The sequence below is a fragment of the Egretta garzetta genome, unplaced genomic scaffold (genome assembly GCF_000687185.1).
Source record: "Egretta garzetta isolate BGI_Z169 unplaced genomic scaffold, ASM68718v1 scaffold259, whole genome shotgun sequence".
Taxonomy (NCBI): Eukaryota; Metazoa; Chordata; class Aves; order Pelecaniformes; family Ardeidae; genus Egretta; species Egretta garzetta.
This window is the reverse complement of record NW_009260770.1, coordinates 2,200,174-2,218,096: the sequence shown is the minus strand read 5'-3', so window position 1 is coordinate 2,218,096 and position 17,923 is coordinate 2,200,174. Positions and strand designations below refer to the sequence as shown.

The 17,923-nt window shown below is 42.3% G+C and overlaps 1 protein-coding gene across 1 annotated transcript in view; it reads right to left on the bottom strand.

Moving 5' to 3' along the window:
* Positions 1 to 4,156: 4,156 nt before the first annotated feature.
* Positions 4,157 to 17,923, bottom strand: part of SPIRE1 (spire type actin nucleation factor 1) — a 70,288-nt gene continuing 56,521 nt past the window's right edge. Inside the window, exons 8-15 of the mRNA XM_035901620.1 lie at positions 15,625 to 15,715; positions 14,617 to 14,759; positions 11,809 to 11,982; positions 8,298 to 8,435; positions 6,700 to 6,770; positions 5,722 to 5,749; positions 5,495 to 5,631; positions 4,157 to 4,681 (exon numbers count right to left, since the gene is read on the bottom strand). Of these exons, the coding sequence (XP_035757513.1) occupies positions 4,429 to 4,681; positions 5,495 to 5,631; positions 5,722 to 5,749; positions 6,700 to 6,770; positions 8,298 to 8,435; positions 11,809 to 11,982; positions 14,617 to 14,759; positions 15,625 to 15,715 (1,035 nt within the window). The 3' untranslated portion in view covers positions 4,157 to 4,428. The remainder of the gene's footprint in view (positions 4,682 to 5,494; positions 5,632 to 5,721; positions 5,750 to 6,699; positions 6,771 to 8,297; positions 8,436 to 11,808; positions 11,983 to 14,616; positions 14,760 to 15,624; positions 15,716 to 17,923) is intronic.

Here is a 17,923-nt window from a genome sequence, read left to right as displayed (position 1 = left end):
GTTACGGTACCATTAACGTAATCCATAGGCTGTAGCACCAGAGCGTACAGTCGCAGCACCTTTCCCTCATGCCTGTGTGCTGTCACTGTTTCACAGATGAGACTGAGCTCGTGAGAAAGACATTCCTAAAAGATGTACAGAGAGCTGCTAGATGAGGTAAAGCACGAAGGCAGCAATCGGGAGTCTAAAGTTGGAGCTTTTGAATTAGTTTTAAACTATACAGCGTGCAGCCAGTAACTAACCGTGGAAGCTGATGCTGAACTCGCCTGGGGAAAAAGGGGAGCTTGAAAGAGAAGAGAGAACAACATAACGGTCGTGATAAACACGTTCTCTCCGCTTCTGGTTTAAAAAACAACCACTCAAAAACCTCTCCGAAAGACTGCCAGCACTTCACCCCCAAAGATGAGGGCGGAGATTTCCCAAAGGCTGTACAACATGCAGGACGAGCGCGCCTCAGCTACAGCCCGTCCGTGTTGGAAGTAGGGACGTGCTGGTAACAGAGGGGGTTGGCTGGAAACGGTGACTAGGTCCTCATCACGTCACTGGGGTGACACAAGCAGTTTTATTGCTATTCTAGGAGTACTTTGACACGTTTTCCATCCCTTCATGCAGCCCAGCCAGCGTTCAGCAATATCAATTCAACCATTTTCATTAACAATTCTTTGCCATAAGAAACAATTTGACTGATCTTACGAAACTATAAAAGCGTAAAAAAGGAGAGGGACGGAACCTTTACATCTGCTTCCACGTGAATAAGTAACACGGACAAGGGCTATAACGGAAAGGCATTTTATTTCCGCCAGGCAACGCCCCTCCCTGTGGAAAGGAAGTAACGGGGAAGGGGGAAAACCCAACAACCCCCCAAAGCGCCGCTGTCACCATCAGCATTTGAAAGGTCAGGTTTGAGAGCTGCAGCAAAGGCCTGCTCGCGCCCGCCATCCCCGCCGCGAGGCAGAGCTGGTTTTGAAATCTCTACAACCAGGTTCACATACAAACCAACAAGACCGAGGCTGCCAGTGGCATTTTTAACTCCTTGGGTCTCCTACGATAGATTTAAACAGACCTTGGGCATATTAATAAAGCTAAAGAGAAATGAAAATATTTTTTAAATTCATGGAAGGGAGCTCACTGTGCTAGTCCCGCGTTCTTTTCAGCAGTAATTCGCTCTAAAATGCCTACGGAGTGCAAACTGTATTAGGGGGCTGGAAGCGTTAACTCTAATAAAGGTAACAGCCAACACACATATAAGTAAGACTCATTTCCTTTTGAAAACATCAAGGGAAAGACAATTCCCATTGCATGATTGATGGAGACTTCCTAAATATTAATAAATATATTACACATATTTACAAGCTTCTGATTTCACCCTCTGATGCTAACGTGAAGATCAGACCGTGAAGAGGACATGCGGGGCAGCACCGCGGGGTAGGCAGGCAAATGGCTGCAGTGGATTTGGGATGCTAGCGCAAGCGGCGAGATGGAAAGCTAAAAATAGGCTGCTCTGCGGCGACGCAGGCAAGCAGCGAGCTGAGCTCCTGCAGGCTCTGTGCGAGGAACCAACCCACCGCTGCTGCTTCTGCGGAATGAAATGCCAGGACGATGCGGAGCAGCTCTGGCGGCAGAGAGGAAGGGATGGGAGGGAAGGGGGGAGGCAGCCCTCCACACCATGTTTTCTGGAGCCTGCCGCAGCGTGTGTCAGCAGCCCAAAGGGGTTTATTTTTCCCGGGGAAAAAGAGAGGTTATCCAGGCCCTGCCCCACGGCAGCTCTGCGTGAGCAGCACGGAGCAGTTTGTACATCGGCTGCGTTGGGATTTGGGGTTTGCGCCCTGCCCAGCACATCAGAGCCTGGCCCGAGCCAAGGGCGTGTGGGCATTCCCAGGAAGGCAAAGGCTGGATCACCAGGTGCCGCTGCTTCCCCAAAGCCACCCCGGACGTTGCTAAGGTGGAGGGGGGCACAGGCGTGCCGTGAGGGACTCATTTTCCTTCGCACACTCAGGATTTACTTAGTCCTTGATCCTGCCTGTTCTGCAATGTCCTACATCCCTCTGGAGGGGGAAAATAAATGGGCTGGATACCCTGCACCTCAGCGCCTTGGGGATGCCAGGGAAGAGGACTGCGAGCAGAGGACTGAGCGATTGTAACGCGTGGCTGGGGCGCTTCCAGGAGGAAATGATAAGACCAACAACAGGGGAGATGCAAAGTGAGATTCCCTGCATTTCTTTCAGCCGAGTTTTCCTGATGCACTGTGCAGCAAACACACGGCCTGGTTTTGGCACAGAAACAAGAAAAAGTGCTGATGTGACTGAGATCAGGTAACCCTTCCAGCAACAGCAGACCTCTCAAATGGGCCTGTCTGGCACTGCTCCCCTCCCGCAATCCGACATCCTCATCTCATGCCAGCACTCCAGGTGCTTTAACGTGCAAGACACTTTTCCAGGGGAAGCCTGAGGAGAGGGCCGGGACAGCTGACCTTACCCAGGACAGCTAAGAGGGAGAGTTAGCCTTGAGCCCTGCTTTGCCTCTTCGCATCGGTTCAGAAAAAATTAAAAACATTATTTCAATAAGCCCTGCATATGCAAAAGATCTCATTTTCCAAGGGGGCTTTTAAAGAAAAATAAGGATGAATGAATGCCTCAGGAGGTTTAAGGAGACTTTTGCCTGCGCTTTTCAAATCAACTTAAAAGCTATGATATGAGCGGCTGCTCTGAAGGCTGCAATGTAACACCCAAATACGCTTTGAAGGGGAAGCCTTGCACCCCCGGGCAGCAGGAGGCAGCCCACAGTGGGACTGGAGCCCAGCTACCACATGGGAGCCAACCACCCCCGGTGCCCCCAGCCTCTGCACCGTGCCTGGCCAGGGCTGGCAGGGCAGTCTGCCTTCTCTTGGGCTTTTCCATGCATGAGATTTGGATGGGAGAACCTGGTTTGATTAATAAGTCTTTAAAATCATGTTTCAGAAGTCCAGTCCCAGCTACTTTGGAGCAATTCTGAGGTATCTCTCATTAATCCGAAGTATAGAAATGTTAATAAATAGATCTGAAACTTTTCTGCTATGTCACTCTATAATACACTGCTATATAGATATTAAATATGCCTCAGGGTATTAAAAAATTTATGAAAAAGTTACAGTAGTTGATTTTCAAGTATTAATAACTTGGCTATGTTAGCTTGTTTTTAAATACCAAAATGATCTGGCCCCAGATTATTGACTAAACTCTGGCTATGCTTGAATTTAAAAGAGCATTCTGAATATAAAAAAAAAAAGTGCAAAAAAGCATGAGATGCAGTTAACATTGTAACATTGTTGGAGCTTCTAGACAACCGGTCTAGCACTCTTTCGTGAGCAAATTAAAAAGGGAAAAAGAATGAAAAGAGGTAAAAGAAAAAAAAAGAGAGAGATTGCTCCCAATCTGAGACAGCACTGTCCCAAATTTCAGCAGAACACGAATTTTTACAGCCAAGTTATAAACCCCAGAAAAAATGGGGTTATCAGTGGATATGCTGTCAGACATAACTATAGCAGTATTTGTGTGCTCCACTATAATACAAATGTACACCTTACCCACCGTTTTCTCTGAGTAACCACGGGAACAACTTTACAGGTATTGAGTTAAAATTAGAAGCCTCCCTTATTTCCCATCCTCCCCATAAACTGTACAACTCTCTCTACTACTAAAATTCACTGCTATGAGTTGTCATCATCATACATTCAACATAGAAAGTAAACTGCTAAAACCTGCTCAGGAGATGCTTAGAAGTACCACTAAGGCTTAAAAAGTACAGCGGCTCAGGGGAACGGCCAACCACACGGGCAAAGAGCTTCGCCACGTATTTTGCCCTAGGACACGGACGTTGTCAAGGCCCGTGCTCAACCCTGATCTCAGAGCAACCGAAACAGTGTGAAGAAAGATGGTTTTGACCACGGTTGCTCACAGGCGGTGTCTGGTGGGCGATACGACCCTTCGCTGTTGCCACGAGGACGTGAGCATTACTGGGGGGGTAACGCCAATATGACTCACTGTTTGCTGCCGTGCTAACGCTGACACTCTGTTAGATTTGGTTCTCCATGAAACATACGTTTTTCAGCTCATCCCCTAAAAAATGATTCAAAGCATGGTTAAAAAAAAAAAAAAAAAGATTGAAAGCAAGAAAAGGCTTTCTACTTTCAACGCACATATAGAAAAGAGGCAACAATTTCAAACTACTGATTCTCTTCCAGTGTGAGCAGCTGACCCGTTGCCCATCATTCTACACAGATCTAAACACAGCGTTCTGTTCTGGGAACCACTGGAGTACGAAATCCTGTGATCTAACGCAAATTCAAGCCAATCGAGCGAAATGAAGCAACGGAATGACAATCCAGTTTCAGTGACCTTGCTCATGGATGGCGACCTCATGAAGACAAAAGCAAAGAAAAAGGCACAAGGCTCAGATCTCATTGATAGTCCTTTCAGAGGGGCAGTATTCAGAGGTTCCCGGCGACGACATGTAGAAGGACTGCGTTTTCCTTTTTAACCTGGCTCGCTTGTTGGCCAGAGATAGGCTGCGCCGGCTCGAATTGATGATTTCTGAAATAAACTTCTTGCAGTCCACGCACACCTCCATCGTGCTCCAGTCCTCCATTAACTCTTTGGGAAACTCCTCCTGTGACTTGTCCACAGATTTGGACCTTGAGGTCAACCTGAAAAGCAAAAGAGCAGGACCTGTCACATTACTTAGCAGCATGGCAGGGGGCCCCAAGGGACGCCTTCAGGAAAGAGCACATCAGATTGGTCTTGATTCAAATCTTCCTTTTTCCCGTCCCAAAAATGACACCAGGAGACCACACACTGGAGAGGACAGCTTCTACCTATACTAGATCATCTATACCTAGATGATGCATTTGGCTAATCTGACACAGCCTCATAGCACTAGTGATTTATGCAGAGGGTTTATACTGTACATCCCCTCAACAAGGAGCACTTCTTTTAATTTCTTGGATTAGCTTTGAAAACCATCTGTGTGTAAGATACAAACCAGTAGATAACTTCATAACATCAAAGTGAAAAAAAAAATAGTGAAAATTAGAAAAATGGGGGGGGGGGAAGGAAGATAAATCTGTGCAAGACATCATTGAATTCCCATTTCCCATTCAGTGAGTGATTCTAGCCTGCGAGATTTATCTCCAGAGAGTCTATTCACACTAGAAAAAGACATGCTAAGGATATTTTTGCAGAGATGCTATGGAAATACAGTTGTCCCAGACTCACATTATTTTTCAGCTGTAATGTGAAAAAGGTTTAAGACACGCTGTTAGTATTGCTATTTCTGTAAATCAAAGCAATGAGCAGAAGAGATACGGATTTTCAGGCTTCAGAAAAGTTACTACAAGCATTAGAAATGCTGACGACTACAAAATGGGTAGACAGTAATTAATGACTGATAGCTCACGAGGAAACGGAAACCTATAAGAAGCATTTCCAACAGACACATGCAAGTTCGGGCTGCTTCTCACCTGGACATGCTCCGCAGCGATCGGTGGTGACTGGTAGAGGGTTTCTCTGGCCTCATAAAACTTTCTCCTCTTTGCAAGGTTGAAGGTCCCAGTGAGAAGATGGGGAGAGTAGAATATGGCTTTGATGGCAACCGCATCTGTTGTGAGAATAGCAGAAGGCACATGCAGTATCAATACAAAAATTACAGCTTTTTAGAAAGGGTCGAACCGTAAGTTTGTTTACTTACTTTTTTGCAGCACTGTGAGCATACAGGCCTGTGTAAGAAAGCAAGAGCATGAGTAATTTCATTGGGCAAAATTACATTTAAAGCAAGAATAAGGGATAAATGTTTTCAGGAGTTAGAATCCTCCCCCATCCTCCCCTTAAACAATTTTATTTTTAAAGTTGCTTCAACTTAATAGCCTCAATCAGAATATGAAGCCAAAAGCACGGAGAAATGCTAAACAAGAGCTACAGCTAAATTAAAAAAAAAAACAGAAAAAACCCCCAAAGCTGTTTTTCCTCTAAAGAAACCTCCTTTGTTAAGTGACACAATAAGCTAGTGATTCCATGCATCTCCAGACTTACTGTCTCACTGTTCAACTTAAAATTTTTCATTTTGCCATCAGATGATTCCTTTCCCTTCTCCACTTATGAGTACTCCAAAAATAATCCAAAAGGTAAATTGCCTTGAAATGTTTATGTTGGGGAGGTTTAGATTGGACTTTAGGAAACATTTTTTCAATGAAAGGGTTGTCAAGCATTGGAATGGGCCACCCAGGGAAGTGGTGGAGTCCCCACTCCTGGAGGTATTTAAAAGATGGGTAGAGGAGGTGCTTAGGGACATGGTTTAGTGGTGGGATGGCAGGGTTAGGTTAAAGGTTGGACTTGATGATCTTAAAGGTCTTTTCCAACCTAAACGATTCTGTGATTCTATGATTATGGAAATGTTGACTGTGGAGTCTGAAAAAATTCCACCTCACTCTCCCTTGACCACGAAAGAACAAACGGGTGTTTCTCTCACTTTTAGCCTGGAGTTTCAGTCCAAGGAAGCAATTCTGTCACTTAGGAAGGATCTGGTCTTGCTTAATTTTTTTTAACCTCGACTGTTACAGAAACAAAAATCAACAGTATGCAGCAGAAACATTTGAGTGTTTCTAACATATAAATCAGTATTTTTCCCCCTGAAACAGTGCTTATGTATTAACAGGTATTAAATATTTACCTCTTACAGAACTGACAAGTGTAAGACCAGGTAAAGAAAGAAAACCTTCTTGTTCGACAGCAAAAGCAGAGCTAAAAGAAGAACAGAGGAGTCGACAATGTTAGGCAAAGTCCCCCACAATAATAACTTCATCTATCAGTTGCCGTCAGCGAGAGCACAGTTGCAGTACTACAGCCAGTTCTGGGGTCCATACTTCTAAGATGATACTGAAAAGAATGGTCCAGAATTGTATCTTCAAATGCTTAGAAATACTCCTTAATTTTTTAACCTAAATTAAATATTTGCCTGCTAATAATTAACTTATTTTTACTCCTCCCTCACTGCTGTTTGTATCATTACTACACAAAAAAAGCAATGGGAAAGTAAGAGGAACAGCAGTAAGGAAGGGTAACTGTTGCAACTGAAAACCACAGAACAAATGGGCATAAATTCAGCCATGAATACATTTAGGCTGGAAATTGCTCCTAACTATCCAGGTCAGGTTCTGAGACACAGGTTTTGCCTGCGATAACATTTGATGATTTTCTTCCAATCCTATGTTCTTGAAAACTAGAGGGGGTGCAGGGAAGAGCTATTGTAACAATCTTACTTGAGGAAAACCTGCTTTATAGAGGGATAATAAATCCCATCTATTCAGTTTATTCAAAGGAGGTAGGGATCACAGCTTAAGAACATTTCTAGGAAGGACAGGCAGGCATCAAACAATGAAAAGTGTTGCAGTCCCACAAAAGATGACATACTGAGATCCAAAGATGCGGGTGATGCTAGATAAATTTGGTTAGAAATAAAAGTGAACAATTTTAATAGTGGGGTAAGTTAATTAAAGCGTCAGCTTACTTTGTGACTTGATAAAAGCTCATTACTAAGCTTTACATATCATGACTGATATGCAACAGCTGAATCTAACAAATGATATTTTAAGATTCTTATCCCCTGCCTTAAATGTATTAAATCTGCAAACTAGGCATGGGTAGGCCTGTAGGTAAAACAGGCTGTGAAGTCAAAATAGACTCGCTGGAGGTGTTCAAAAAGCACAAGTCAAAAGCAGGAGAAAAGGATGCTGCTGCTACTGGTAAATAACAATTCCCAACCTGCAGTTTACAGAAAAAAATGTGGTAGTTAATGGGTTCTCTAATATTAAACCTCTTTCTGGGGTCACGTGTTGCCTGACTTCTCTGAGGGCTTTAATTCCCTCTTTAGGGAGGATTCATATGAAAAACCTCTTGTTATTTCCTCCTGCTAGCTGTAATTCTATTTTCAGGAATAGAAATGCTAAGCAAAATTGCAGCAGGCATGGGGACAGAAATCACTTTGGTCAATGAAGTTTGAAACATACATGTGCCGATACGCTCTGATAATTGCAAATGCTACTGCATTTTTATAGACGATCTAAAGAAATAAGGTATTTCCATGAAAAGTTTTGATGTTCCTGCACACAATTCAAGGAAGCTGACCCATATGTTATACATGTAGGGAGATTTTGGTGGATATTCCTTCTTTTTCTCCAATACAGGGTAAGAAACAAAGGTGTGAATCGGAGGCTTGTGCGACCGGCCTCCCCTCTATAAGCTTCAGAGCCTCCACAGACCCAGCCCTACCTTTCCTTTCTTGAGAGCAGTGTAGACATCTTTATATTGCTGGTACTTTTCCAGCTCCGCCTTCACCAGCACCTGACGGATGTGCATGACTTCCTCCACCGTCAGAGCCAGACATTCCACCGGGTAACAGAACTCCTCCTGGAAGCCAAAATGACCTGTATTATTTCAAAGCCAAATGGCTTCTTCCAGACTTCAACCTAGACAACCAGCCACCTGGTTAGTAACTCCAGAAACGGAGGGTTTCTCCCTTCAAACTGGAATAGCAGCGGCTCATTCATGGGCATCACATGAGTTTCAAACCGTCAGAGACTGCGTAAGTGTGATCTAAACGGTCTGATGTTCAGCCTTCGCAACAATGATGGTTTTCTTCATCTTTCCTTCTCAAACCACTGGACCCTTCTCTCCGTTTGTCTTTTACTACAAAGATCTGTTTCCAACCAATCAATGTTCAGGTTTGTAAGTTGAAAAGGTAATTTGGCAGGTGGTATTACTATTAAGTATATTGTTTGAAGACACGCATTTTCTCTGAGACTTTGTGGTGCCCAGAGTGGCCAAGGAAAGTTGTTAGTAGCCCATTCTAGCAGAAATTTTTATTCAGTGGTACCACATCTTGGTGGTCACATGATCAGAATCCCACCAAGACGACAAAAAGTTACAGCAGTTCAGGCAGAAAAGTTCCCTTTTCTGCCCCAGGAAAGTAACAGCAGCAATTTAAGCCTTACAGAATAATCTTCAAATATAAAGCAGGAGAACTGGTTACCCAGTGTTGCATTACTAATGGCAGAGACTCAAATAGAGACTAACACCACAACTTCCCACTTAAAACATTTTGCGTCTGTTCTGTATTACAGCATTTAGGAGAATACCGAGTAGAGAACTCCTGAATTTGGTACCAGAGAATAAAAAGCACCAACCCAATTTGTAATCCAGCCCTGTAGTTGATTATACATTTCCAACAGAAAGACAGAAACCTCTGTGGGAACTCCCATCGCTTTATGCCTGGTGAACCTTTTCAGTCAGCCCAGAGGGGCTGCTGTGCGGCAATGACAATGACATGTAATGTGCTCGGAATAAATGAAGGGAATTTCTCCTGCAAATACAAAGATGTGGCTGACAGTTTGGAGATCTCGTTTACAAATTGAAGTGATGAATCGGGTTAGTAGAGAAATGCCTCATTTCCATGTACTCAGAGGTCTGTTCTGTCTTTCCATTAGATTAAAAAGAAAATCTATCTACGTTGCAGACCTGGCAAACATTAGCATTTAGGAACCACCACATTTTTAAAAACTGTTGTCTTACCTATCTAGAAAGGGAACACAAAGAAACTTCACTCTGTTTAAGGCACCCCACAAAAGACTAGAATTGAGTTAACTTTGTTAGATGTGCCAGCTAAACCTTTGGGGTGTAGAATTGCTAGTTTTCTGGAAAGCGCAAACTACGTCAAAAGCAACTGCAATTTGCTCTGAGGTGTAAAACTGCACAGCCAAACCAAAATTAACTTCTGTTCCTTATGAGCAAGTTTACAGCTAGCCAGCAGCTCCCAGCGTTTTGTTCTGGGTTCCTCCCACAGCAACTGCCTCACTATGGAGAAAGCAGGGGCTGAAGGCTGGGGCGAGAGGGGAGCGGGGAGGGGGGGGAAGCGCGGTGCACAAAATGTCAGCGAAACCCTTGGTTCTGCATCGTGGGAGACTGAGAGAAACTGTGCAAGGTGCATGAGGCTGACGGAACACTTGTAACCAGTCGGAGCTTTAACTCCTTTGGAAATACATTTCTTACTTGAAGCTCTTCCTTCCCCCTCATGAACACCCATCCCCTTAATTTACAGAACGCTGGTGTCAGGAAATATGGAATCATAGAATCATAGAATCTTGCTCCTTTGAAGAAAGTCTGCAGATCTGCTAGAGGTGTAGAGCAGGTACTAGGGGAATAGTGTGGGCCTGTTGTTGTACCAATTGAAAATGATCATCACTAAGGCAAATAGAAATAGCTAGCAGGCAACAGGGGAAACATAGAAAATGTTCACATGTTTAAATGCTAATGTTTTAATTCCAGACATTATACAAGGACAACAAAATGTTAATGCAACATTAAATGAAAGATAAATATTATGCTGATTTCAGAAAATGGCTTGATTTCTTTTTTCCCCTTTTTGGAATAGAAGTAAGTACATGAGAAAATCTTTTGTTTCAACACTAGTTCTAAGGCATTGAAATTAATTAAAATTACGCTAAGCACTGACTAAACTTCATTACACAATGATGCTTTGGAGTTATTGCTCAAACTTCCAACAATAATCTGCACCCAAGTTAGGCAGCTCCAAGTGAGAGAACTTCAGCTGTCTGCAACAGTTGCATACAACAGAACATACTAAAGACAGAATGTGGCTTGAATGGTCTGGATTTTCTGGAATTGTACTCAATACTCAATATTAAAGACAAGTCAGTATTCTTATTTTTAAAGGGAAAAAAAGTCTTACTCAAAAATACTATCTGGAACTTGAATTTTCCATGATCCTCATGAAAACTGGCTTAACACTGACTGTGCAATCTTATATACACCGTTGTAGCTTAAGGTGTATATGTGTAATTTTTTTTTATTCTCAGGAAAAGCAGGTAGTAAGAATTATGTATCCATAATGTGAAATAAAGTGCTTTGTAGGTCATTCTCAGCAGACACACACCTAATAGGCCCTTATGACTAACACATTTTTACACTAATATATTCCTCATAAAACTTCTCATTAAAGGATGTCACTAGGCATTCAAATGAGCTGCCCTAATAAATTGCAATACTAGTAACTGTTGGATTGGTCTCTAAATTCTGCAGTTCACAATTAGTCAAGCACTCTAAACTCTCGCTGCTTTTGCAGACTAAAAGTTTCTAAGAAGTCAGCTGGATATCTCAATTATAAACTCTCCTGCAACAGGTTTCACACTTTCACTTATTGCTTGGGGCAAGAAAAAGAAGGAAAAAATTTAAATTATTCATGTTCAATTCTACATAAGGATAAGTGAATCTGTTTTTCTTTTCAGTGGATTTGCCTTCCCTGGTACATAGCTAGTAGTTATTCTGCAAGTCCTGATATGTAAGGGTGCTGAGGACCAAAACCACATGTAGGTTTTCAAGTAAAATAGATTGCAAATGCCCTTCCATTCTACAGTGTGTTATCTTGTTAGAAACACAAAACCTTATTCTTTTCAACATAGTCCAAGGATTACAATGGCTTTGCTGGATTTTTGCTGCAGGATCTTCATGTGCTGTAACATTTAAGGTCTGTCCCATTGATAATCTTGTGATGTTGCATTTTTAGTTTGCTGTCCTTTCAGAACTGATTTCTTTTCCCCGTGAAGTGATTGAAGACACACAAATATCCTACACACATTGAAATCAATGTCAATCAGGTGCAATGTCCCAGCCTAAGCTTTAATTCTTGCCACAGCTCAGGAAGTGCTCCCCTGGGAGGGAACATGCTGGTGAAGGTGATTTCCAAAGCCAGCAAAAAGAGGCAAACCTTTGCGGATTTCCACCTGCTGGCAAAAGCTCTCTCACAGAGATAGTACATAGCCCCTGCCACCCCACACATGGCTGCTTCAACGGGATGAGAGCTGAGCAGAGAAGCTGTTTGCATAGTTGAAAAAAGTGGTCTGAAAGTCATCCTTGGGAATAAACTGGTTATCCTAGGAACCTGAACAATAGATAGGAAGCAGAGAAGCGAATGCTGTATATAAATGAAACCATTAGCTTTGGTCCTCTGGGTCATGGAAAAAAATAATAATAATGATAATAATTAAAAAAGCAAACAGACTACAAAGGCATCCATATGTACATCTCAGGACCCTGGCTGCATCTCACTGATTAAGCACCAAGCCAGCTCACTACAGCACGCACACCACCAGGGCTGACACCCTCCCCACCCCCCCACCCCCCCAAAATCACTGAGCTGCTCTGCCTTTCCATGTAGCACTGGTAGGGTGACATATCCAAAGGACCGTGTCTGGCATTTTCCCAAGCTTGTTTCCCCTCCCCACCTACTTGGGTCTAACTTTGATGAGATGCCAGTTCACAAAACCGTTGTTAGTATGCAAGACAGACCAGTTTCCTGCTAATCCTGCTAAGAGACTGTAGCAAACCCCTGCCTGTTTTCACTGGCATTGAGGGCTATTTATTGACGAGGTCTCTTTCACCTTGAAGAGAAACTGCGGTCACAGGAGCAGGTGATAAGAAATGAAACTCCATCAATCCTGGAGGAAGGGATGAAGAAGTGTGAAGTCAAATAAAAAGTAAATAATATTCTACACTTATTGAGAAGCGTTTGCTGCAGGAATGGCAATGCTACACATGCAGCATCTGGTGCAGCCGCTGAAAGAAGCTGGCATCTCCCCAGGGAAGGAAAGACTTGCAGTAAGCCAAAGCATGGAACTGGGCCAGTGCCAGCATATCAGAAACCACTCACCAAAACTAAAAACAAAAATATTGTGGGAGCTGTCTGTCACACCCTAGAGGGCACTATTGCCCAGTTAAAGAATTAGATCTCTAGGCATCAAATAAAATAGGTTCTTACTAACAGAACATCATTTCACCACTGATTTTCCTTCTTTCTCACTTCATAGCCAAAACCAAGCTAGGTGACAGTGGGCTAAAGATTAAAAAAAAAAATCAAACCCAAAAAGTCCCAAGCACAAAAACTAGTAAAACCTTTCCCATGTGTTCCCACATTAGCCTGGCTTATCTAATGTCTTTTTCTCCTTTTTCCTTTAGTATTTTTAAGGGGAAGTGGAATAATTCGATTTGTTTTTCTGCAATGGTTTTAATTTTGTATATAACTTTCTAGGCATACATCAGTGAACAGACTGACAGAAGGAAAATGCATATGTGGTCAAAAGGTCCTTCTAAGAACTTGGCTGACCTATTTAAAATAATAACAAGATTTTTAAGTTGCATGACCCCTTCAAATACATGATGTAAGTATTATGATGTAACATAATTAGATATGCTAAAAGGGTGATGGAGCAAATACCTCAGTGTAACATGTAATGCTTTCTCCCCTCCTCCCTTTAAACAACATGTCTGTGAACGACTCTGGGCCTATCGGAAAATAAAGCTTGTGCTTCCATATATAGTGAGTGCAGCAGGCGATGACAGGGCAGTCCATTTTATACAATGGTGTGTTCAAATGCACGCTGAAGGAACCCTCCAGCTTGGTTCTGGTGCAACATGTTCTGCTTCAGGTTCACTTTGACAGAAGTCTACTTGTGTTGTGCGTTTATCAACATGCTACTACCTGACCTTCACCTGGAATGAGAAACTACATTCTACTTGGAAAGATATAGTAAACCAAATCCAGAAGACCCTCTGAAAAGAAGAGGAGGAAGAAGCATGTTGTGGGAATATTTGGAGATTATTTTCTTGTTACCATTCAACTTCTTCATCTAATAGGTTTGGATCCTGGCCACCATCTCTTGGGCCAAAAAACCCCACTCTCAAAGCCCATTAATACCACTGCACTACATGGTGGGGTGAGTGAATATTCCCTTCCTTTCAAAACTAGGATGTGTTTATCGATTTCTCCATTCACCAGTACCTCATGGGGCATACTTCGAAACCCTGCTGGTAGGAAAAGAGACGAGGAACATATCCTGCATGAAATTACAAAGTACTAATCAGTATGTCAGCATAAAAGATCCTGGATTTCATACCCTTTGCTGTTTATACTCTGTTGGAAAACAGCTCTCAATTAAAGCTAATTGGTCAAATGTACTGTACTTTCTTTTCATGCAGTAACACAGGTTTTTGCCTCAGTAACTTCACGAAAGGAACACAGACAAACCTTGATTTGGATTACTGAAAGAGCTTTCACATGTATAAACATTACCGCATATGTTCTTAAGGTGGGAGGACAAAACACCATTCCATGCATTCAGCCATTAACTAAAATACTTCCAACAACTAAAAAATTCCCCCAAATCTCAAAATAAATCCACTGTTTTGGAATTGTTTCTATTCAAATGGAAAAATCAGTAAGGTAAAGTTCGTCTGTTTTGGTAACATTCTGAAATAAAATCAAGGCACGTGGCTTTACTCAAAGTCCTAATCAAAGTGCAAACGTTTTCTGAGGCACCTGTACCTGGCATTTTGGATAAATATGCTAGAGAGACAAAGTTCAAATCTTGAATTCAAAATGTCTTTAGTAGCCAAGGGCTGTTTCTGAATTGAGGAGTTCTCTTTGAGTCAAGTTCTAATCACACTGAAGCCAAGTTTTAATTTTCATTATACTCTTAGCATGCCTCTTTTTCTCTCTCCTACCACCCACTCCACTTACAAGTGATCTGGAGCTCTGTTTTGAAGGTGGTAGGAACTGTCTCACATTGGTTGGTGTTTCCTTTTCAATGGAGTGGCGTCTCTGAGGTGGCTGCCGTCTCTCAGGCTGCGGTGTAGATGATATGGGCAAGAACTTTGGAGGCACTAAAGATTCAACCAGTATAAAAAAAATTAGTTCTTGTAAGACAGACTGTTGGTTAGCATTGCTCAGTACTTAAAACAGCCACTGATTTGCTAGAATTCCCACTACTGGTGGCTGAAGTTACACATCCATACTCAGAGCATCTTCAAGACAGGTATCACATTCATCACATTTTCCAGATTGAGAGAGTAGGAATACTCATAAAACTAGCAAATATAGGCATGCTACTCTCCAGTTACCACTGTATATAAATTTACTGTTTCGGGGTATTGGCTTATTCTACTTATTTCACCATTGTGCACAGAAAATACATGCACAGATTACACGTTTCATTACAAAACCTTTCCAGTGAAACTGAAACACTTTGAAACAAATGAAAAATATCGTTACACAGTAAAGCCTACAATAACTGTCCCCGAAAAAGAAGTACAGATCCTCCCCTCTTCCCACTAAGTACTTATGAGAAATACTGGTGATTGCTGTGTGCCTCTCAAACAGGTGACAGGGGTGCAGAAAACAGTTAAGTTGGTCTTGGGTTAGAATGTGGTTTTGCAGCAACAAATTCTTTTATGAGATGAGCATAGCTAAAGTACCCTCCATTCGATTCTGACTTCCTCTACAGTTCCACATCAAATTTGAGTATGAAACCACCTTCCGTTTCACACAGAGATCCACATATAGCGTAGGCTAATGCCTTCCAATCGTTAATCACATTTGACCTGTTCAGAAGGTTCTAGGATTCAGCTTTAGAGATTTATTGCATTACCAACACTTCAGCTTTCTATAAAGGTTTCAGACAAAGTTCATAGAACAGAAGACCACATAAGTGTGTAAAAGCAGCCACCGGGCCATCTCATCAAAACTCACTCTTTCTGCTGCTGGTGCCTTCTTGAGAGGGATCTTCCACTTGTGAAGGGGAGATGCTGCTGCTACTTGCCGATTTGTGCACTGATTCCTCCTGTGTGGCAAGAGGAAAAGAAACAGAATTCCTCAGGGATTTTTTTCCTTCTCTTACTGCTTGTTAGCACATAGAAATCACAAGCTGTCTAAGGTACTTTGCACCATTCAATCACTCAAAGCCCTAGAAGAAGTCCTGAGAAAAGCATTGACTCTACACAGCACTGAATAAATGAAATTTTCAACACTCGATGTTTTTAGAAACTGGAATAAATGGTACATGGTTGGAATTCAGTGTATTTAACTATCGCTTGAAAGAACAAGATCAGAAGAGAGGTGCACGAATCCATTGTAACCTGTTTTCCTCATTGTATTCAAGGACTTCTAAAGATTTGCAGCCACAGCAGACATGTTAACTCATTTATATCTCACACTAGTAAAGGATCAGCACTTGGATTTCTCTGGTCTCCAAAGGAATGACAGCCACTCATACAAGTGACTCAGGTAAAGAGAAATTAATCTGATCTCCACTGCACTGTTCTCTAATCCCTAATCCTGGTGTGCTTCTCCTTTCTTCTGCATTTAAATCTCATTCATTATATAAGCACATTTCCTCACAACAGCCAAGAGCAATTCCTGAAAGATGAATGAAAGTGAAATGGGCTTTGACTAACACTTTCAGTTTCCAAAGCGTTATGCACCCAAATTATGAAATCCTTTGCTTTCACCTAAAACCTCTGTTGTCAGCCACCAGATATCAGCAAGATACAGATCATCGCAGGAGCCTCCCAAAGGAACAGAGTTGAAAGACTGAGTGTGAATGCTCTTTAGCTCTAATGGGAATGCTTTTAACCAAGGAGACTTACATCATTTAAGTTGTCAAGATTTACAGATCAAACAAGTGACCTGCTCTAAAATCCAGCAAGTGGCTGAGCTCTCTCTCTCTCACAGCTTTCCTTAGTTATGTGAATCGCAAGCAGGAAAACCTCCACTGGCTGAAAAATTGCCACCTTCGGTAGCAGCAAGCCAGAAAAGCAAAGCTTGGAGGATCACCTCAATGAGCACCATGCATCACAGGACAGAGGCCTCTACGAGTTCCCTTCAGGTGATCGGTGCTTTATGCTTAGCCCAAGGGTATGCGTTGTATGCGAGGACACTGTGATTTATACTGTTCCCATGTATATGCCACAACACAATATCCTGCAAAGGGACTCAAATCAGCTCAGATCCCAAAACAATATATTCATTTCAACATATCAAGTGTGACCCTGCAAAACAGTTGTGATGGGAAGCTTGTAGGGAAGCCTGAGCAGCATGTTTAGAATCATAGAAATGTTTAGGTTGGAAAAGACCTTCAAGATCATCAAGTCCGATCATTAACCTAACACTGCCATGTAGCTACATCAGCTATTTTACTTCCAGAAGCCAGTACAGCATAGCTACAGAGCTAGCTCAGACAGCTTTGCGTATCACTCCTTCATGCCACATGGTTGCCTTAAAAGACCACTGGAGAACTTGCAAGACAATTGGATGCAATGTTCTTCAGAAGGGGTGCAACAGTTTTCATAAGTCTAGAGTTAAACATTTAAATTTTGTGAAGGAGAATAATCCCTGTACAAAGAGAAGCACTAAACTTTTCACTTTGTGGAAGTCAGATGCTTCTGAGTGGAATATATTACTCTCCCATTGGCAGAGAAGCTAACAAGCTAAGACGAAGAACTAAGTAAGCTGTCAATTAAAAAAACGTAACCATGGTGCTGTGCTGCTCATTTTCGTGAATGAAGAGCAGCCAGGGCTTCAGAGAGGACTTTCTGAGGAGCAGGTGGGGAACAGCAGTCTCTGGAGCACAACCCAAGCAATCCTTGCCTGAGAGAAGTCTCTTGTTCTGTGGGACCCTACCTAGTCCTGACCAAAAACTGTATGTGCTTCAGTTGTCGTCATCTTACACTGCAGAGTTTTACAAAAGACTGAATCATGATTCAAGCAACAGCCTATGCACTGAGTTTATTTACATGTTTTTCTGGGGGTTTTTGTTCTCCTCTTTCTTCCATTTTTCCTGTGTCTGAAACACTGGCAAAGAGAAGAGGTGCACAAGTGAAAATATCAAAAGCCTATATATATTTTAACATAAAACTATAAAAAAGGGATTTCAGAAACGTTTCATGTGTCCATCTGATTTTGCTAATTGCCACCTTTCAGTGGAAAGAAATAGCTATTGACTATTCTTCATTCCACTTCTGAACTCGAGATGGACATGTCGTCTCAGTCA